The sequence below is a fragment of the Brienomyrus brachyistius genome, chromosome 2 (genome assembly GCF_023856365.1).
Source record: "Brienomyrus brachyistius isolate T26 chromosome 2, BBRACH_0.4, whole genome shotgun sequence".
Lineage (NCBI taxonomy): Eukaryota > Metazoa > Chordata > Actinopteri > Osteoglossiformes > Mormyridae > Brienomyrus > Brienomyrus brachyistius.
Window position 1 is genome coordinate 33,195,546 of NC_064534.1, and position 20,621 is coordinate 33,216,166.

The window sequence follows — 20,621 nt, forward strand, 5'->3', positions numbered from 1 at the left end:
CGATTAAGCATTTAAAACGGTTATTGTTTAAGTTGGGTAAACTTAAACTTTATTTACTTATGACAAGTAAACTTATTTTGACGTGATATTGTGGATGGAAGACTTTCTCCTATATCTATAAATGAATATTTGCTTACTAGAGAGTGTAATACACTTTCTTGTGCTAATATACAGCAACGTCCTCTAACGAAATGGCATCCTGAACTTCAAGTGTCACTCCAGACTTGTGTGAGAGACGCAAAGAGCAAAATTCATATCAGGCAAACTGTCTGCATCTAAATTCGTTTCTGTCAAAGGCTGCTCTCTGACTGGGTACTGCTGCCCTCTTTTTGTGTCACCAGGTCCTCCAGTTCTCCTTCCGCTCAATTTTTCATCATTCTGCTGGGTTTGAGCGAGTCCACCTCAGAACTTTTAGTCTTAACGATTCTGCATCTCTCCCTGTTTGTGTAGAAGTCACGTTTAGTTATGCATTTGTCTCTTTCTGCCTGCTTTCTACAATCTCTTGTACCTGTAAGGGATGGTGGCTTAGGGGCTGCCCCAGGAGAAGCAGATTCTGGATGTTAGAGTCTGCGGATGGAGGGGGACAGTGACTTCCTCCCTGTCTGTCTGTGAGCCGGCAGTTTGGCTTGGAGAGTCACTCCTGCTCCACTCCACAGCAGAGCAGCCCTTCTCTTGGCACCGGGAGGAGCTGCTTTCATAGGCGTTCCCCCTGTTGCCACTCTCTCTGCCTGCTGTGATTGGGGGGAGTGTGGGGGGGTGGGGTGGCGGTTTGGGGGTTTGGAAGGATGGTGGGGGGGTGGGGGGGGGGGGGAGAGGAGGGGAGCATAGGGATGCAGGCGCACACCTTACCCGCAAGACACATCTCTGCTGCAACACGCCGCCTGCACTGCTCCAGAGCCCCAGGACTGCAGCTAGGTGAGTGTCCGCTATGCACAATGCCAGGCCTTGTGTGTCACACACGTGTATGTGTGTGTGTGTGTGTGTGTGTGTGTGTGTGTGTGTCTACGCATTTGTTTGTTTATCAGTTATAGGTGCGCGAGTCCAAATGTCCAAGCCTCAACCTTGCGCTGAACATCAAGGGCAGCATGAGGTCGCGTCCCCTTGCTCAAACCTCACTCAATTATTGCTGTGTACTTTATCCAGCTCTCCTGAGCTGGGGCCAAAGTCTGGTCTGGAGTCCTGTCCATAGTTGAGAGAAGACCATGAGGAGATGTTTGGTGTCACTCTAAATTAGCAAATCAGTGATGCAAGGTGTCTTTGGCGTTAGCCGTGTGGTGGATGTCATTCCGTAGACAAACTGCAGCCACAGATTATACACGTCTGGCGCTAAGTTAGCAGATTGGTCCTGACATTTCAGGACAATTTTCTCAGTCTTTCCTTTTGTTGCACAATCAATGCAGGCAGTTCTAATCTTGACATATTCTAATTTATGATGATAAGCAGTGTGTGAAACACTGGGTGGATGTGGAAAACACACAGGGCTGACAATTATGTAACGTCCTACTACTAATGCGTATGCATTACATTAAACACATAGTATTATAGCGTTGGAGCATGGAACAGTCGTTGGGAACAGTGTAAGGATATAGATGAAACTTTAACATAATGGAATGGAGTTTAGAAACTGTGTTTCGGTTTAGGACAGTGTTGGGGTAGGGAATAGTGTAAAGGTGCAGTATGAGATATTGTAATGTCTGGATGTACCCTATGAAAATGCTGAAGGAGAACCTTGAAGCTAACTCTCACTTTTATATCATATAAGGGAGTCTTACAGGCTACAGGGATCCTGAGCCCAAAAATATGTTATGAAATAAATGATGGACCTAAATTGTTTACCGAAGTAGCATCCAGGAACTTCCTCAAGAGCAGTAATTTGTTAAAGCACATCGAGGAAAGCATGGAATAGATTAATTTTTAGGTCAGCATGCAAAATGGCTCTATGCAGATTCTCTTGTGGATTTCAACTCTGTACATTTGTGCATAAGAAAATTGCAACTAGTTATACAGACGTAGCTGGAAAGGAGCTGGAACCTTTTGCACCTGAAGTTTTTGATAAAGCATCGATGTGAGATATTTAGCCTTTATTTTCAATTGTGCATCTCCGTCTGGAAACACACAGGCTGGGGCACAAAGTAGTGCATGTGCTGGGTATCTGCCTGCAGGCAGACGGGGCCGCTGCGAGCAGGAGGGCTGCCTCATTCCTCCACAGAAGCATCCGTGATACAAAAACGTGAGCGGGCTTCTGAGAAAGGAGGAAGCCAAGTCTGGTTAAACCACTCTCCAGAAAGGATGAGTCTGCTGCAGCCCTCAGACAGCCAGGCTGGAGCCTCCCTCAGGAGGCCCCAGGGGATGGGAGTGGGGGTGGTACTGCTAGGGTGTGCAGCCTGTCTGTGGAAGCCTGTGTCTGGCAGCTGGACGTGCTCCAGCTGTGTCTGGGAGCGTAATGAACTCCAGGTGTTCCTGCGGGTAGTTCAAGACACCTGTCACCAATATTTAGTGCCAGAAAAAACCAGACTGCAAACAGAGCTAGACGATCTGTTTGCTTATTTTAGGAAGCCTACCTAACTGGTGTGTTCGTCTGTGCAAGAGGGGCGGTTGGGGGGGGGGGGGGGGGTCCTTCGCCAGGAGCCGATTGCGCTCTGTGCCCAACAATCCAGCGTGTGACACAGCGGGACAATTCACCTCAGGTACCCAGGCACTAATCAAAGCACAGCATTTTGTTAGACTTAGCTAATCATGCTAATTATGCCATGTTTTCCGTAGCATAACACTTTCTACTCGGCTAATGTGCTTTTCTGACCCTCGGAGTTTTTGCAACGTTATGATGGGGACTTGTTCTCCTTTGTCATTGCTCACCTCCTTTCAGCATCCAGTACCTTCTCTTTACTTATAAGGATGAGAATCTTCTCGTGGGCTCAGTGTATGGAGGCCAGCCTAATGCTGCTGGGTGTGCTGACCCTCTCAGTGTCTCTGGGAAACATCTCTTCTAGAGGACAGGTAGGATGTGTTCAGTCAACCTGTCAATCTCATACTCACCTCAGCCACATACACTCAGTGGCCGGTTTGTTGCATACACACGTACAACACACAGGTAGGGCTAATAGGTTTCGTTATTCTTTGGCAAAGCCATAGAACAGCTAGGATGCCTGATCGAAGTGACTCTGAACATGGTGTGATTGCTGGTATCATTCGTGTTGATTCCAGCATCTGAGAAAGAGCTACTCTACTGGGATTTAATACACTACAGTGGGTGGAATTTACAGAGAATGGTTTAATGAACAAAAAAACGTCCAGTCGATGATATTTCTGCAGCTGAAAACAACTTGTTAATTGTTTGGGAATTGCAAGTACATGACTCATAAAGATCTCAATAAAGAAGGCCGCAAGTGCAAAAAAAAAAACAACAGGCCAGTACAACAGTGGCGTATAGAATGGCTTCTCTGAATGCACTTGTCGACCTTTGAAGTGGTTCTGGAGTAAAAAGTGAGTCCTCGACGGACTATATGCACCAGATAAGAGACCACTGAGTGTACATAGCAGCAATCTCATTCTTAAGTGTTTCAGGTCTCACCTGGGACCATGTACCCCCTCCCCCCCTTACTGTAAGTCTGTCATCTTCCAGTACCCAAAAGAAATTCAATATGCTATACTCCTCTTTGTTCCAGGAAGAGGGTGTGGCATCCAACAGCTTGGAGGATGAGGCAGAAGTGACAACCTACTGGTGGGGCGAGTGGGCCAAGTGGACAGCCTGCACACGTACTTGTGGAGGAGGGGTGATGTTCCAGGAGAGGCACTGTCTTAAACAGAGGTCAGAGCATGTGCAGCAAGTAGAGAGAGGGCAGTGCAATGTCACTTGCAACATTTGTAGTCCCAAAGTGGTCCGCGGAGCAGCTAGATGACATTGATTCCATGTGGCATGCAATCCACGAGCTTTTCCAAGCAACCGGATACCTGGATCCGCAGTTATGAACAATGTGCCATCTTTTATTATTTCTGTTAATATAACACTTGCTTCTCACACTGAGTTCTACGTTTATCCACTGAGTCCACTTGTCTCACCATGCCGCTATTTCATACTCACCTTCGGGGACGCGGTTTTCGGTACGGTTTCTCAGGACGACAGGGATTTCCGCGCCACTGATGTCTCTGCCAGCGAACACACCGGTAAACCCTGGGTGACTCGGTCAGGTCACTTAGGCCTCCATTTATAGACATGCTGGCTAGAACTGTACATGAGCCTGTTTACACATTCGAAAAATGAAGCCAAGAAAAGCTCTGGAAATTCTGCAGGCCATTCATACAGGTGTGACGGACACATTCTTGCGTACATGCAGATGTTTACATTTTTTTTGTCCGCTGCCTGTATCTTTTATCAGTTCTTTCCCAAGAGCTTGCAGCTTTTTACCGAAGATTTTGTCACTACTTGTCACGCAGCTTCAGATTAGAATTCGGCTTGAGGGAAAGCCGAGCAACAACGAATTCCACTTTTTCTTCAAAGGAAGAAATCCGTCGCTGGGAAGGAAAACGTGACATGCAGCGGCACAGCGAAGAAATACCACCTGTGTAACACTAAGGTGAGCTCTCGCTGCCCGATACGCAAAACCAAAGTTGAACATGCTCCAAATGCTAAAAACTCAAGAGGTCCAAAGTACCCATCAGACGTTGAGTACAATTGCTTCTCCTGCCAACTGTGTGAAACCCATTATAAATGTCTTGCGTAGTTGATGCTGAATCTGAGGTTAGTGAATCTGCGTCATGCTTGTACCGGTGCTAATGCCAACAATAACATAGTGGGAGCCAGGCTTGCCGAAGTGCATTAAGGTCTACGGACCCCTACCACGATTGCAGGACTGCCCATCCACTGGCCGAAGCTTCAGAGAGGAGCAGTGTTGGTCCTTCAACTCGCAGCTTTACAATGGCAGAAGCTATCACTGGAAACCTCTCTATCCTGGTAACAGCATGTTCCTGTTCCACTGGCTAAGCAGGACCCGTTTCCTGCCTTCTGCACAGCCGAGTCACGTTTCAACTGCGGAGTTCTAACCGGGCCTGTACCGCCCTGCAGACGACTATGTCCATATCTCCAGCAACCCCTGTGACCTGCACTGCACTACACCTGACGGCCAGAGACAGCTGATGGCGCCTGCCCGTGACGGCACGTCGTGCAAGTACAGCAACTACAGAGGTGTCTGCGTCAACGGCAGGTGTGAGGTTGGTGAACAGTGCATTGATTAATCTCTTTGTTGAGCAAAGCCTTTTATCCAAAGTGATGTATGACTGGGAGAGCAGGGCATGGTCATCCTTGGAGCAACTGGGGTTAAGGGCATTGATCAACAGCCCAATGGTAAAATCACTCTGCTGACCATGGTATTTTTGATCGGTGACTTTTCAATCACACAGTCCTAACATGCTACCAAGGGCGTAGATTTGAGCATGTGTGACCTCTCCCTACCAATTTTGTGGAACCTGATTTGGTCCCTTCCAAACCTATATTCTTGATACATTCATGATACTGTGCTGATTTTCAGGTTTACAGGTTGTCACATAAACACAAATGATTCTACAGGAGACAGTTGATCTACCATATGTGTTTTTCTTGGAGTTTTTTTTACATGTGTCACTATAGGAACGGACAGAGGTGCGTAAATGTGTGTTTTTATAGAAGGTTGCTATGGGAGTTGCTTTAGGAAGAGATGGATCATGAGTGTGTCATATGGTGTGAGAAGGCATAGGTACTGTATAATACTGAGAGCCTGGGAAGTTCCTGGTAACTACGAGAAGTTTTCTATGAGAGAGGACACTCAACCGTGTGCGTATGTCATTGCAGCCTATTGGATGTGATGGAGTTCTCTTTTCACCCCACACCCTGGACAAGTGTGGTGTGTGCCAGGGCAACGGCAGCAGCTGCAGCCGAATTACCGGAAACTTCCGACGGGGTGCCTCCAGTTTGGGTAAGAGGTGCCAAAGGCCACTAGGGTTCTACGAAAGGGCCACAAGGCAGACTTTGGGTGATATAAGTCAAGGCAGGGCTACAGAAGCGCGACTAAGATGAGGAGGTTCCGTGCAGGAGTGGGGGGGTAGGGAGGAGAGGGGAAGGCAGCGGACATGAAACATGGTCTGCAGAGGTGTTCTGATGAATAATGGACTCGCACTGCTGTTGTCTCCTCCTAGGTTACTCCTTCATCACACAAATCCCCGAAGGCTCTTGGGATATCCAAATCATAGAGAGAAAGAAGTCCGCTGACGTTTTGGGTATTTACTGCCTTTTCTGTTCAAGAAGCCCCACAAAATAAGCCCACCATCCTAACACGAGCTTTCCTCGACAACAGACTCTAAGACATTACAAAACCAGATGGGAACAAGGTGTCCTGCAATATGAATTTGGCTCTGAAGCAAATCATTCTAGCACACCTGACCCCAGAGTGACATGCTGAAAAACATACATACATATATACATATGAACATTGATAGCACGTCCTGATTCTGAGTTCAATGTGTCCCTGGATCAGCAAGGGAGGGGCTTGTGTTTCGCTTTTTTAACCAGTCACAGTCTCACAAACAAATGACATCACGACACTAATTAACATCAGTGTTTTCTGTTAGCGACAAGGTGCAGAGGTTTGTGAAGTATCTATTTTACTGCGTATGCATTTTTTTAAGGGACATGTCATATGCTGTATTGTACGGGTGTGTCTTTATTTCATGACGATAATAGCGATAATAATAAGAACAACAATGATAACAATAAACCAGCAACCTGGTGATCACAAGCACAGAGGCCTTGCTTGCTGAATCACACTCTGCCCCTCTTGTGTTGGCTGGAAGCCTTCATTCTGGAAAAAAAACAGACCAATGTGGTGATGTCATATGATGAAGGCTGTGATTGGTTAAAGAAATTAAACACAAGCCCCTCCCTTATTGACCCAGGGATACAACAGACTTGGGAAAATTGGGATGTCCAATATGGCTGTATTAATTAAAATATGATAGGATGACAATTTAATAATAGGACATCACAATATGAACAAAGAATACTTTTTCATGTATGGTTTCAGTTATGATTGAATGGTTCTTTGTCAGTCACTTTTTATTGCTATCCCTTGCTGTTCCCTTGCTGTTCAGTTACAACCCAGAATGCATCCATTAATATCTAGCTGTATTGTGAAAACTGGTCAACCCTGTATAAAATGGCATTTCTTTATCAATGTTGTATAAGACATGACCAGCGGCTATGGCAGATTTATATGCAATAAAAGAGTAATCCTGGAATATCTGATCAAATGATACTGTAAACTCAAAGTCCGTTTCGTTCATAAAACATATGTTGTGTTCAGGACGTAAAATATGTACTGTAATGGTTTACCAAAATACTTACACAGGATACCTTCGCATATAATTACATCTAAACATATAGGCCACTTGACCTTGACCTGATTTGGTCATTATTAGGGTCTGTAAGAGTCTTTTTCATACAGCTGTCACAGACCAGGCTGGGAACTTCTTCTTCAATGGTGCCTACAAAGTGGACAGTCCACAGAACTTCCAGGCTGCCGGGACAATCTTCAAGTACCGTCGTCCCATGGATGTGTACGAGACAGGGATCGAGTACATCGTGGCCAAGGGGCCCATCAATCAGCCCATCAACATCCTGGTACTGTCGAGGGGTTATCCTTTGGACTGGCCAATGGCTGGCGGGCGGTCATGCCAGTCGTCAGATCTGCGAGGCCAGGCCCTATGACTGACATTAGTGATTTATGAGTGGTCCCATTGAATAGTGTATGATGGATTATTATGTCACATTGGCATGCGTGCAATTTTCGTTGGGGGTTTGAGTTTCCGTGTCACTAATTTGCATCAAAATAAAAAGTCTGTCGCTTCTAATCAATGTGCAATGGGCAGCAGGCTTATTAAATATGCAGCCCATAATGTTTCGTTCATCTTAAAAGATGTCTATCAACAGCAATTTTGAAGTTCTCTCTCATGTGTTCATTCATTTGCTCTGCTAAGGTGTGGAATCAGAATGGCCGGACCCCCTACATCACCTATGAGTACACGGTGCTACGGGATCCAGTCGCTTCTGTCCCTCTGGTTCAACAACGTTCCGAGACCGTAGAGGACAGGGGGGGTGGAGATTCCTCCCCAGGGGTGGGGCGACTGGCAGTCAATGGAGTGGAGCAGAACACGAGTGCAGCCGAGATGGAACAAACATCCAACATAGAAGCAACAAGAGAGCAGAAGGGCCAGGAGACCAACGAGGTGTACAAAGGAATAAGCACTGTGACCTGTGCGCAGGATGGCCTGACCTCATGTCAATACACAGGTGAGCCCATCAATGCGGGTCCACCCCTATGTTCGTCTGCATGTTGGTCGACTCCAAAAATCCTTCAGACTTACCTCTATAAATGTTTCACACCTGATACAGATAATCGTGCCCTTTGGTAGAATCTCGGTATTAGTCAGTTATGTTGAAGCTAAGCTGGTTCTAATACCGAGATGCTACTGAAGGGTCTGATTGCCTCCATTACCATCTTTCACATGCACCTCCCAAGACCCTCCACACCCACCTTCAAAGATCTCCAAAGATCCTTCAGTTCCATCATCAAAAGCCCTTCACGCCCACCTCCTTACAGTCACTAGGAAAGCTATCTATCCTTCATGCACATCTGTCCTCTCCAGGGTCAGAATGCAGGCTGCTGAGACTATTTCGCATGCCACGTGCACCAGACACACAAGAGATAAGAACAGAAAGTGCTTATGGATGGAACCTCTTCTCTCGGGCTATGAGGGGTTATGCATCTTACCTCAGCAGACACGCAGTTTGGCCCAATGAATGGTCCAGCAAGGCACAACAGATTCAGACCCGCAGTATCAGTAAGCGCAGTAGCAGTCACTCTGTACTTCCAGGTGTTGGAGTCAACCAAACACATCTCCTGCTTCATCCCAAATACTCTGTATTCCAATGGTGTTTAGAGAGGCCTGTTTCCTAACCCATAATCCACTGCACACCTACTTGTATGCATGCAGAGTGAAAACAATGGTCAGGACTTATACTGTGTTGACATCTATCTAGTTGTTTCCAAGAGTAATTTAACTAGGTGTAGTCTTGTCTTCTGCATTTCTCTTCTCATCCCTCCCCCACTCTTATTCTGGTAACTATATAGAAAGGAATGACTCCAGGTCAGCTGGTGCGACTGGGCCTGTATTCCCCGCTGACCACGGCCCTTCTGAGGATGTGCCAGACACCGATAACCTCATATGGACTGTACTGCTGGGCAAAGGCGTTGGCTCAGACGAGATGTTTGTCAACCTCTCAACCAATCAACTGTTGTCCCAAGGAGAGGGACTGTACTCTTCAGAGAACGAGCCTTTAGATCTAGACTATATAAGTCTAGCACATGGAAACGTCAATGCCAGCGATGGCACCCTGCAGGAGCTCAGCATCGGTCGCCGTCGAAACGACACTGGGGATTTCCTGTTTCACAACCGGACAGCTCTCCCAGGCGTCAAAGGTGGCGCTCGGATTAACCGTACCAGGTATGGTGACTTACTAACAACCAAACGATCTTCAGCTCCATCCTCACTGCTTTCTAAAGTGCCTCTCCACCCACCCACTCTCACTTCTTCCAAAAGAAATATAAAAATGTAAGTATAGCTGTGGTGGATTTCCACCGAATATCTGTCCATCTTCCAACTGAACCAACCCCAGACAACACAAAGATAAAGGCCGGGGGGGGCACCCTGAATGGGATGCCTGTCCACTGTAGGGAACATACATACACACACATTCACACACTATGGACTATTGCCAGTTAGCCTGGACTGTAGGAGGAAACCAGAATTCCTGGAGGAAATGCAGAGAGAACTTGGAAACTTCACACACACTCCATTTTCTGTAGCTGCTTATTCTATTCAGGGTCATGGGAGGTCCGGTAACCTATGGGCACAAAGCAGGGAGTAACCCAGGATGGGGCACTAATCCATCCCAGGGTATACTCACAACTAGCAGCAATTTGGTAACTCCAATTATCCTTAGCTCTTTTTTGGACTGTGGGGGGAAACCGGAGTACCCAAAGGAAACCCCATGATGGTACAGGGACAACATGCAGACTGCACACACATGGCGGAGACTGAAAAGCTGGCCCCCGAATGGTGAAGCAACAGTGCTAACCACTGCACCACTGCACCACCATGCCGCCAAGATGAAAAGTGCAAAACTAAAATTAAAATTAAAATGAATAAATCGAGAAATGACGAAAAGTTATGTTTTTAGCACACATTAAAAGCATAAGAATAGGAGACACTCTTTTCTCCATGGAAATTCGGTTGCTGTTTGATGCTGTGCCCTCTGGGTGATGCAGCTGCTGATAGGTTTGGTCTAGTTTTAGACAACTGGGTTGTTGACTCAAATTTGCTCATTACATTATAGTTTGATTATGAAGGGTTTATGTTTATGAAGTGGTGGCATGTGGTTTAATAGATGGCTACATGGGCTTCTAAGGCATAGCTTGCTGTGGTACCTTTCAGTAAAGTTCTTAGCTGGACCTGCTGTGTGAATGGATACAAAGTATCATTGAACAAAAGTCAAATCTAAACAATGAAATTTAAATCTGCATCAGTAGGTATGACTAGAACTGTCCGCACATGTCTGTTTAATCTGCACCAGGTGACCAGCAGGCATTATAACATTAAAATGTTAGAATGATTTTATATCACATGCAAAACGCAATCCTGCCAGTGCAAATATACACACATATTAACAGTAACACTGATAGTAAGACAAGTATGAAGGAAACACATTCTCATTTAATTGTGTGATATAGTGTCGTTTAACGGTAAAATCTGTAATGTCGTCTGTCAGGAAATATATTCAGGGTAAACCTTGTTTGATAATTATTATGCAATTATTTGACTTCAGCCAGGACCAATGATTAGCTATGCAGTAACGTATTTTGTATGTATATATATATATATATATATACAGAGAAATAGAAGAGATGTTTTAATTATGCAAGATGCCAGTATATCAGTCCCAGGAACCCTGAACTGCAAATCATCAGGATGGTATTAAAAATGAAATACAGGATAAAGTATAAGGCTTTTAAGAGACACATTTTATTAAGCTGTCTAGTTATTCTTGGACTGGATCTTTGGATCTTACCTCTAAAATATCTTAGAAAGCTTACCAGCATATCCCATATATATTTCTAACTCACTTGCAAAATTAGAATTTATTAGATTATTGAGGTTTTTCAGTTCAAATGTGTATGTACTTAACTCTACATTTTCAAAGTTGGAATATGACTTTTCCCCCTGAAAACCAAACAAAGGCAGAATAGTTTTTTTTTTTTTTGCAGAAATAAATATCTATTTCAGTTTGTATTCCACCCAAATCCTTTCATGTTTTGTGTATCAGTAAAATTTACACGCAATCATAAAATGGGTATCATTCATTCATTCAGTCTCTCCACCTTCCAGCATTTTATCTAGTGCGGGGGTGGGGGAGCCTGGAGCTTATCCCAGGTAGCACACAGCACAAGGCTGGGGGACATTAGGGACAGGATTGCACTACAGTGCACGGGACACAAAATCTCACACACACAATCACACACTGTAGGCAATATGGAAATACCGATTAGCTGAACTGCATTTGTTATGCACTGTAAAAAACCAACTGGTTCTGTACATGATTGTCTGCACCCTCAAGGGTCTGCCAATCGTGTAGGTAATTGTTAATAATTAAGGTACACAAATTGGTATCTTTTTTTCTGACCTGGATGAATCCTGTGTTACATGGGGAGATCATGTGATCTCCACACACAGAGCTAAGGGGTGGAATTTACACCCCAAAATGCTCCTTGGTGCTTTTAAATAAGAGTCAGTTTGCTAAAATCCCAAAAACTGAGGCTGAGTCTTAATTTTCAGCCTGTTTCCTTTTATTTGAAGGAAAGGAGGCTGAAATGGGAACTGAAAAAATGTGTGGTTAGTATGTCAGTGGATACAAAGTGCTAGGAAACCAAGGTGTCACATCGTTTAAAAATAAAATAATAAAAAACCTTTACAGGCACGTGCATGCAGCTGTCTTTAGGGTGCTTGATAAGAGGCCATCCAACTCCAGCGGACCCTCCTGCCTTGTGAGGCTCTGGCCGCTGGAGCTGGTGCAGTCAGCTCCCTCTGAGAGACGCACAGGCCACAGGGAGGGGGCGCCTGGCCCAGCAATGCCGGTTTCGAATTCCTTGCCACATTTATAATTCATGTTTGGGCTCCCCCTGCTGCTCGCAGACATCGCCCTGCCAGCCCTGCTGCCAGGGGTCGTAAAACACGCCGTGTGGTGGGAAGCCCTCTTTTCCTGGCAGGGGAGGGACGGCCGCAGCACGACCGCGGGAAGCTGCAGCGGAGCACGTTCGCCATGACGCAACTAAGACATTCCACTGGCCTCACTGTCTCCTATAGATACAGAGGTGTCTAAGCAACGAGGTCATGGATTCAAGCATAGGCCGGTGATGTCATGGCCTGCTGTACACGTGTTTGGCGGTGCCAAAAGGCTCAGAGCAGTTGTGCTCTCTCGCTGCAACGAGTGAGAGCTGAGGAAGCAACGCCTTTGTTTGCTTCTGGTGAGGAAGAGGAGGATGAGCCTGGTGCCGAAACAAATGGGTTCCTTCACTTTCAGGAAGAGGCTTGGTTCTTAGGACAATAGATATTTTTTAAGGCAAATTTAGAGGCTAATTTAAGGCTTCCCTGGAAAATTGCATGGAGAGAACAGAAAGAGGTGAGACTGATGTGATGATCAGTGAGGTTAAAAGATACTAAACTTTTCCTGTTTAGTGATATTTTTGTTCTTTTTTTGTTGCTGTTCATCTTCTCATTCTTCTTCAGCATCTTCTTCTTATTAGTATTATTTAAAATCACATTGTCTTACCAGAATGATTCTCATTATATTCCATTACAGCTGGAAATCACAATGAGGGAATGATATACCTCAGGTTAGCACAGAGGAGTCATGTTTCAAGATGCCAGTGTGACCTCATGGTCTCTCTGTCGACAGAAATCACCAGAAGGCCCCGAACAAGAACCTGAGGCTAAGTGCGGCGGACATGTACCGCTGGAAGCTGTCCTCGCAGGAGCCCTGCAGCATGACCTGCTCCATAGGTGTGCTAGCTCACCCGCCTGCTGACCCGCTAGCTTACCCACCCGCTCACCTGCTCGCTCACCTGCTCGCTCACCCGCCTGCTCACCTGCTCGCTCACCCGCCTGCTCACCTGCTCGCTCACCTGCTCGCTCACCAGCAGGCCAGGAGTTATAAGGAGATGACGCCATACGACGATCAGTTAACAACGCTGCCGATGTCCTTCTGTGGCTAATGGAGTTCAGACGCGTTCTTGTCTCGCCGGGGAGGAGATTCACAGAAACAATCCAAGTCATATTCCAGAATTCCCCTGCTAAGACATTTCACAATATATATTGCGTTTTCGCATTTATAAAAATATGTTTATGTAATAATGGAGACAAGCCAGATCAGGCCCCAGCACGGTGAATCTCAGTTCTGCTCGGACTCATCATCTTCCTGGGTCAAATTAGTACTGTAGCTGCTCTATAAGAAAGGCGTACGTCATATGTAATCCCTCTGTCTCTTTCCTGGACGGCAGGTGTGGCCAAGTCGTTCGCCATGTGCGTGCGCTATGATGGCGTGGAGGTGGATGACACTTACTGTGATGCCCTGACCCGGCCCGAACCAGTTCATGACTTCTGTATCGGGAGAGAGTGTCAGCCCAGGTACAAAGCTCCATTCCGGATTCCTGTCAGCACTAGATAACTTAAAGTTTAAAGACAGAATTTTAAGGACGTTCTGAAATTTATCATTAAGAAGCCGACATTGACCAAGAATTGAACACCAGGCTTAGAACTCTTGATCTAGCTGAACACCACACTGAATGTGTATCACATTCTTTTTATGGTGCTGGAAATGTTAATATTTAATATTGTTTTGGTGACCTCCCCTATTATGACATCACAGTCAACCTGGCAACCACACAAAACACCCTTGCCTCTTCCTTAGGTGGGAGGCGAGCAGCTGGAGTGAGTGCTCTCGCACCTGCGGAGAAGGGTTCCAGTTCCGGATGGTTCGATGCTGGAAGATGCTGTCCCCGGGGCTGGACAGCTCTGTGTACAGTGACCTCTGCACCCTCGCAGAGCTGGAGCGCCCCCTCGAACGTCGGCCCTGTAAGAGTCCCACGTGTGGCCCCCAGTGGGAAGTGGCAGAGTGGTCTGAGGTGGGCTGCCTCCTGTAGTGGTCAAACAGACATTTTAAATACCCAAAATCCATCATGTCTAGTGATGGCCAAATGAAGCGTCATGAACCACTTGCTGTATATTCTGTCCCCACTAGATGGTGCTCTCTGTTCAACAAAGGGCTCGAAGCATGCTCCAAAGCAAGCCAAGAGCACCATCTAGTGGGGTCAAAAAATACAGCAAATAGTTCATGAAGCTTCATTTGGCCATCACTACTTACGCCTATTCATGTTAGAGAAAGCAGTTCAACAAATAAATGGTTACGCTTATTTTCTACTCCCCTCATGATGCTCACATAGTATGATATTAAACAATGATTTTTAAATATTCATTAATAAAGTAAGATTGTTACACGACAAGACAGAGATAATATGAGGGGGAATTTAGCCCGATGAACTGGTTTTTTGTCTTGTCTGCCACTTCTCCCAGTGTCCAGCCAAGTGTGGCAGCTCCAGTCAGGTGATGAGGGAAGTGAGGTGCTCGGATGAAAAGAAGACATGTGACATGTCCAGCCGCCCGCCATCATCCAAGAACTGTACGGGTCCACCATGTGAGCGCCAGTGGAGCGTGTCTGAGTGGGGGCCTGTGAGTATGGGACAGGAAGTGATGTCATAGGGCATGCGCAACATTGGCGACGGGGCAGAGAGAAACGCGAACATGTCACCATGCATTATATTTATGAAAGTTAGTCTCTCAATGTCTCTTCAGAAAAAGGGACAAGGCCAGATTTTACAATACGAAAGAAAGCAAAGACTGGTTGACAGAATATTTTTGTAATGAACAATGTCTTTAATAAAATCACTACTGTATAATAAAAAACCATTTCCCTTCCAGTGTACTTGCGTTTGGGATCAATTTTAGTTTTATTTACAAGCCATTCTTATTTCATCTGATGATCAATATCACGCTACACCTAACAATTTGCTGTTTGCAACATTTTTAATAATTTTGATTTTATTTTCTTATGTATTTGGCATTTTTATGAAGTCATGTAATCAGAGGAGCGACAAACATTTATAAGCAATACAGTCATCATTTGTTATTATCCCACAATAAGTTTTGGATTTTATTTCCGAGTGAATATAGCAAATGTTTTTTGGTAGCTTAGTTCTGCTGTTGTCTCTTGTGTCCCCGTTTGATGACCTCACGACGCAGTGCTCTGGATCATGCGGCCAGGGGACCATGGTGCGCTACGTATACTGCAAGACCCCGGATGGAAGGGTTGTGCCCGAATCCCAGTGTGACCCAGAGAACAAGCCGCTGTCCATCCACCCCTGTGGAGAGAGGGAATGCTCCCAACACTGGCTGGCACAAGACTGGGAGAGGGTAACTTCGCTGGGGGAGTGGGAAGGAACGAGGGAAGACATTAACTTTTGCCTGAGAAGATCTCTTTTCTTATCTCTTATCTCTTTTTTTTATTGTGAAGCAAATAGGACAAAATAACAGAAAACTTCAGCGTGCATAACTGTTCACCCCCCCCCTAAAGTCAGTACTTTATAGTGCCACCTTTTTTGGCAATTAGAGCCACAAGTCGCTTTGGATAAGTCTCTATGAGCTTGCCACATCTTGCCACATCTTGCCACATCTTGCCACATCTTGCCACTGGGATTTTTGCCCGTTCCTCAAGGCAAAACTGCTCCAGCACCTTCATGTTGGATGGTTTTCGCTTGTGAACAGCAATCTTCAAGTCTGACCACAGATTCTCATTTGCATTGAGGTCTGGACTTTCACTAGGCCATTCCAACACATTTAGATGTTTCCCCTTAAACCACTCGAGTGTTGCTGTAGCAGTTTGCTTCGGGTCATTGTCCTGCTGGAAGGTGAACCTCCATCCCAGTCTCAAATCACAGGCAGATTGATACAGGTTTCGCTTAAGAATATCTCTGTATTTAGCACCATCCATCTTTCCCTCGACTCGGACCAGTTTCCCAATGCCTGCTGCTGAAAAACATCCCCACAGCACAATGCTCCAACCACCATGTTTCACTGTGGCGATGGTGTTCTGGGGGTGATGGGACGTGTTACTTTTGTGCCAGACATACCATTTTCCTTGGTGGCCGAAAAGTTCAGTTTTAGTCTCACCTGACCAGAGCACCTTCCTCCATACATTTGGGGAGTCACCCGCATACCTTTTGGCAAACTCAAAACGTACCTACTTATTTTTAACGCTAAGTAATGGAGTGTACAGCTTATTGTGGCCCTATGGACAGATACTCCAGACTCTGCTGTGGAACTCCTTCAGAGTCACCTTTGGTCTCTGTGCTGCCTCTCTGATTAATGCCCTCCTTGCCCAGTCTGTGAGTTTTGGTGGGCGGTCCTCTCTTGGCAGGTTTGTTGCGGTACCGTGTTCTTTCCATTTGAAGATGATGGATTTAATGGGCTCCGGAGGATCATCAAAGATCTGGATATTTTTTTTATAACCCAACCCTGACTTGTACTTCTCAATAACTTTGTCCCTGGCTTGTTTGGAGAGCTCTTTGGTCTTCATGGTGTCGTGCCTCTTGCTTAGGAGTGTTTCAGCCTCTGGGACCTTTCAGAAAAGGTGTGTTCATACTGACAGATCGTGTGACACTTAGATTGCACACAGGTGGACTTCATTTCACTAATTATGTGACTTCTGAGGGTAATTGGTTGCACCTGGACTTTCTAGGGGTTTCATGGCAAAGGGGGCGAATACATATGCACATGCCGATTTTCAGTTTTTTATTTGTTAATTCTTTTTTATATATATTTTTTTCTCATTGTCCTTCACCAACTATTTTGTGCAGATCCATCACATAAAATAAGATTAAGAAACATTTTAATTCCAGGTTGTGAGGCAAGAAAACATAAAAAAATGCCAAGGGGAGTGAATACTTTTGCAAGGCACTGTATGGGTTAAGTAATGAGACTTTAGTGATAATTTACACCTGAAGTTTGCATTGGCTGAAAAGCCGACAGGTGCTTCAAGAGACACTGCATGCTTAAACAGTAAAAACCAGAAATGAATGATGCATAAATAATCAATTCCAGTTTATGCATTATTCCTGTGATAATAGACTTTACACTTACTTGTGGGAGTAAAATATTCTCAAAAATATTCTGAGGGCATAATGAAAAATGATTGGTTCTGAGAGATAACCAGTCAGATTGTAGAGGAGGTGGATATAAGCGACTACAGGAGGCGAGACCAAGACATCTGTCCTGCCTCCTCTAGTTGCTTGGACTTACTTCCTCAGCAAAAATGTTCTGCCTTCAGAACATTTCTGTGTAAGTAAAACTCCCACAAGCTTTACAGATACTTCATATTGACTCAAACTTGAGATTTTTGCTGCAGGCTACTGTTAGTCTTCTAGAGATACTGCAGTTTGTTGTAATTCAGGTTTGTCTCCCGCAGTGCAACACCACGTGCGGCCGCGGTCAGAAGCGCCGGATCGTTCTCTGTGTGGGAATCACTGGCGGAAAGTTCCAGACCTACTCGGATGATGAATGTGAGGCTGACAAACGGCCGCCGGATGAAAGCACCTGCTTCGAGAGGCCTTGCTTTAAGTGGTACACCACACCGTGGTCTGAGGTGAGCTGCCGTGTCAATGTAGGACTCTCCATAAGGGGGGAGAAAGGGAAAGACTTACAGGGTTCCAGACATTAGAGGGAGCCCATGAATTTGTAAATAATGGTAGCTTTGATTTGGAAAAGGATGGGGGGGTCATGTAGTAAAGTTTATCAGGGTCTAGACGTATTTTTGTGCGGCCCTGAGTCTATGGATGCGATTTCAAAGGTGCTTTGAACTTTGGTGCATGCTGGGAAATTAAGAGCCTTGCCCCTGCTTTTGCCACCCAAGTGCACCAAGACCTGTGGAGTGGGCGTGCGCATGAGAGACGTCAAGTGCTACCAGGGGCGGGAGCTCGTCCGAGGCTGCGACCCCCTGACCAAGCCCGTGGCCAAGCAGACGTGTGCCCTGCAGCCCTGCCCAACGGCACCTCCAGGTAGAGTAGGGTAGGATGAGGGAGGGAGGCCGCTCACTCTGATTGGCTGACTGATCGTGCAGCCATTTTTAATTGGGTGCCTGCATTCCTGCACAGATGAGAACTGCCAGGACCGGCCCACCACCAACTGCTTCCTGGCTCTGAAGGTCAACCTGTGCAGCCACTGGTACTACAGCAAGGCCTGCTGCCACTCCTGCAGGGTCACTCGCTCCTCCTAGCCCCAGCTGGGTCATGCTGACCTTCCAAGATGTGCCCTGGGACGAAGAGCGCCCCCCCCCTCCCCCCCCCATTCGACGTCGGGGGTGGGGCACAAGCACTGGACTATGGCAGGTTCTTTCCTCACCCACAATTTAATGCCTCAAATGTGAAAAATCCAACCCCAAGGCTGCTGTATCTGCAGTCCTACGGTGCCTCAGAAACAGTCTATAACCATCAGTGTTCCTTAACTCTTGGGGTGACCAGTGGAGGAGGCTCCTTTCCCCTCCGAGGTTCATCTAACTGGGAGTAGGGCAGGTACCCAGTCACGCACCCCTCTCCCTTTGCGTTGCTCCATCCCGCCATTCCCAGTATCTTTCTGCCGCCTCACATTTCCCATAGCCGTCCCAGTCATGACCGCAGTGTCTCCTTGGGGGGGTGCGTGTGCCACTGAGCGGGGATAGACATCCATTGACGTCTTTCTTTATACGTGAGAGAACACTTCGCCCTACTCCAGTTGAGTAGGGCTCAGACACAAAAGCCAGCAGTGACTTTGATATTACAGATACACAGTTTTGACGACATTCCACTGCCACGGAATGACATGTTAAATTATTGCTGAGTGGAATATACTGCATGTCTATACATTATATTTATGGTTAGTATTGTTATTGAATGGGGTTTTCCATGATGTCGAGGCTATTGCATGGCAGATGTGCAATATTGAAATAATACCTCTGACTCCAGAAATAAGAACTTGTACTGTATGTCCAAACTGAGGTCTGCTCCTGCTTCCCTGCAGCCTGTCCACGTCCTTCCCTGCCTCCCTCCTTTAGCTACATGCATATTATATCCATGTACCCAGGCCGTGTGGCTGCTGGGTGGCAGCGTGCTTCACTGACCTGCTGTTTGGCCGTGAGACTGGATCTTTGTCTAGCTCTGCGTTGACAGACGGCAAAAAAAAATAAATAAAAAATGCTGGCAATAGACAGTGGTGTGCATCAGGGTCTGGCACTTGTGCAGAGGGGGTATAGAGTAATTTCAATAATAATAATTACACATACCACCCCCCCTTCCAGGAGAAAGCAATGCCATTACATATCTATGGCAATCATGCACAAAGCCCAGTGGAATCACTAATAATAATAATAATAATAAATGGGGATTATGTAACAGTGTGGTGCTTTCAGCATTCTGGTGTGGCATCCCGACGGATGGTGACATCATCACGAGGCGTCTAACCCGAGCCTTTAACATCCAGAAGCATTTGTCACGGAAGCTGTGGCCAGGTTGCAGGAACCTTTACCTCACCCTGTCTTAGAACCCTGTTTTCCATTGTAAAATGCTTTCTTCAGACCTTCAACAAGCTATTTTATTATCAATCAAAATGCACAATGTATACATTTGTACTTCACTATAAATACTGTAAAATCTCACGTCATGTATCTGTCGCTACCAGACGCCTATATTTTCACATGCATGTTCTTGTTCTCACTTTCATTTAGTATTTTGATTGCAAGTGTTTCGTTTTTATTTAAAGATTTGTCACAGAATTTATAATTCCAATTTTCGAGGAAAAGCTCTAAGCGATAATGACGGAAAGGCGTAATGCTGTCCTTAATTGGATTAATAAAATGTAATTGTTTAATCCCAGGCAGACGGCTGTGTCGGAGCATTGCCTCGCGGATCCCAGCTCAGCCGAAGGTGACGCGCTTCATTAGCTGCGTCGCGGTCATCGGCCCCTCGTGTGCTTTCAGCCGTGCTGGAGACACACTCGCATTTTCCCGGCTGCATGGACACTGACCAGCTGAAAACACGCAACACAATAGACCGGGTCAGCCGGACCCTTTTCTGAGCTCTAAGCAAAATTTGATTAGCCCAGTTGCCATTGTTTTCTTTCCCAGACTGATCAGATGAGGGACCCCCTTTTGGCTGCTAGGCCACGTAGTCCGTTTATGCCGTGGGCTGCGCCCTCACAGTCATGACAGTATTAGTAAATATCCCAGAGACTGCAGACGCAACAACATCCAGAATCGAAATTCAGATAACAAGCTGCACATACGGTATGAATAACAATACGTATCTGATCAGCAAAACAAAGGTTTGTGTGGATTATGCTTATATTACATTGTGGGGACCAAATATCCCAACAATGTGATAGACACCTGTTATTTTGAA

At 45.9% G+C, this 20,621-nt stretch overlaps 1 protein-coding gene across 1 annotated transcript; it reads left to right on the forward strand.

Annotated features, from left to right (window-relative positions):
- The first annotated feature begins 879 nt into the window (after positions 1-879).
- Positions 880-19,968, forward strand: adamtsl2 (ADAMTS-like 2). Its single transcript, XM_048979195.1, has 19 exons — positions 880-915; positions 2,867-2,997; positions 3,666-3,808; positions 4,499-4,574; positions 4,849-4,951; positions 5,063-5,208; positions 5,825-5,948; positions 6,169-6,249; positions 7,473-7,648; positions 8,005-8,317; positions 9,159-9,531; positions 13,040-13,143; positions 13,641-13,767; positions 14,051-14,264; positions 14,713-14,868; positions 15,439-15,609; positions 17,660-17,836; positions 18,104-18,248; positions 18,345-19,968. Exons 2-19 carry the CDS (start codon positions 2,896-2,898, stop codon positions 18,464-18,466), a joined length of 2,853 nt encoding a protein of 950 aa, XP_048835152.1. The 5' UTR covers positions 880-915; positions 2,867-2,895; the 3' UTR covers positions 18,467-19,968.
- Positions 19,969-20,621: the final 653 nt, after the last annotated feature.

What these genes read in the sequence shown, in the direction of transcription:
- adamtsl2 (XM_048979195.1), top strand. Translation starts at nt 2,896, where the DNA reads ATGAGAATCTTCTCGTGGGCTCAGTGTATGGAGGCCAGCCTAATGCTG. An exon ending in AAGTGGCAGAGTGGTCTGAG is followed by an intron (nt 14,265 to 14,712) that starts GTGGGCTGCCTC and finishes CACTTCTCCCAG; the next exon opens with TGTCCAGCCAAGTGTGGCAG. An exon ending in TGGCACAAGACTGGGAGAGG is followed by an intron (nt 15,610 to 17,659) that starts GTAACTTCGCTG and finishes TGTCTCCCGCAG; the next exon opens with TGCAACACCACGTGCGGCCG.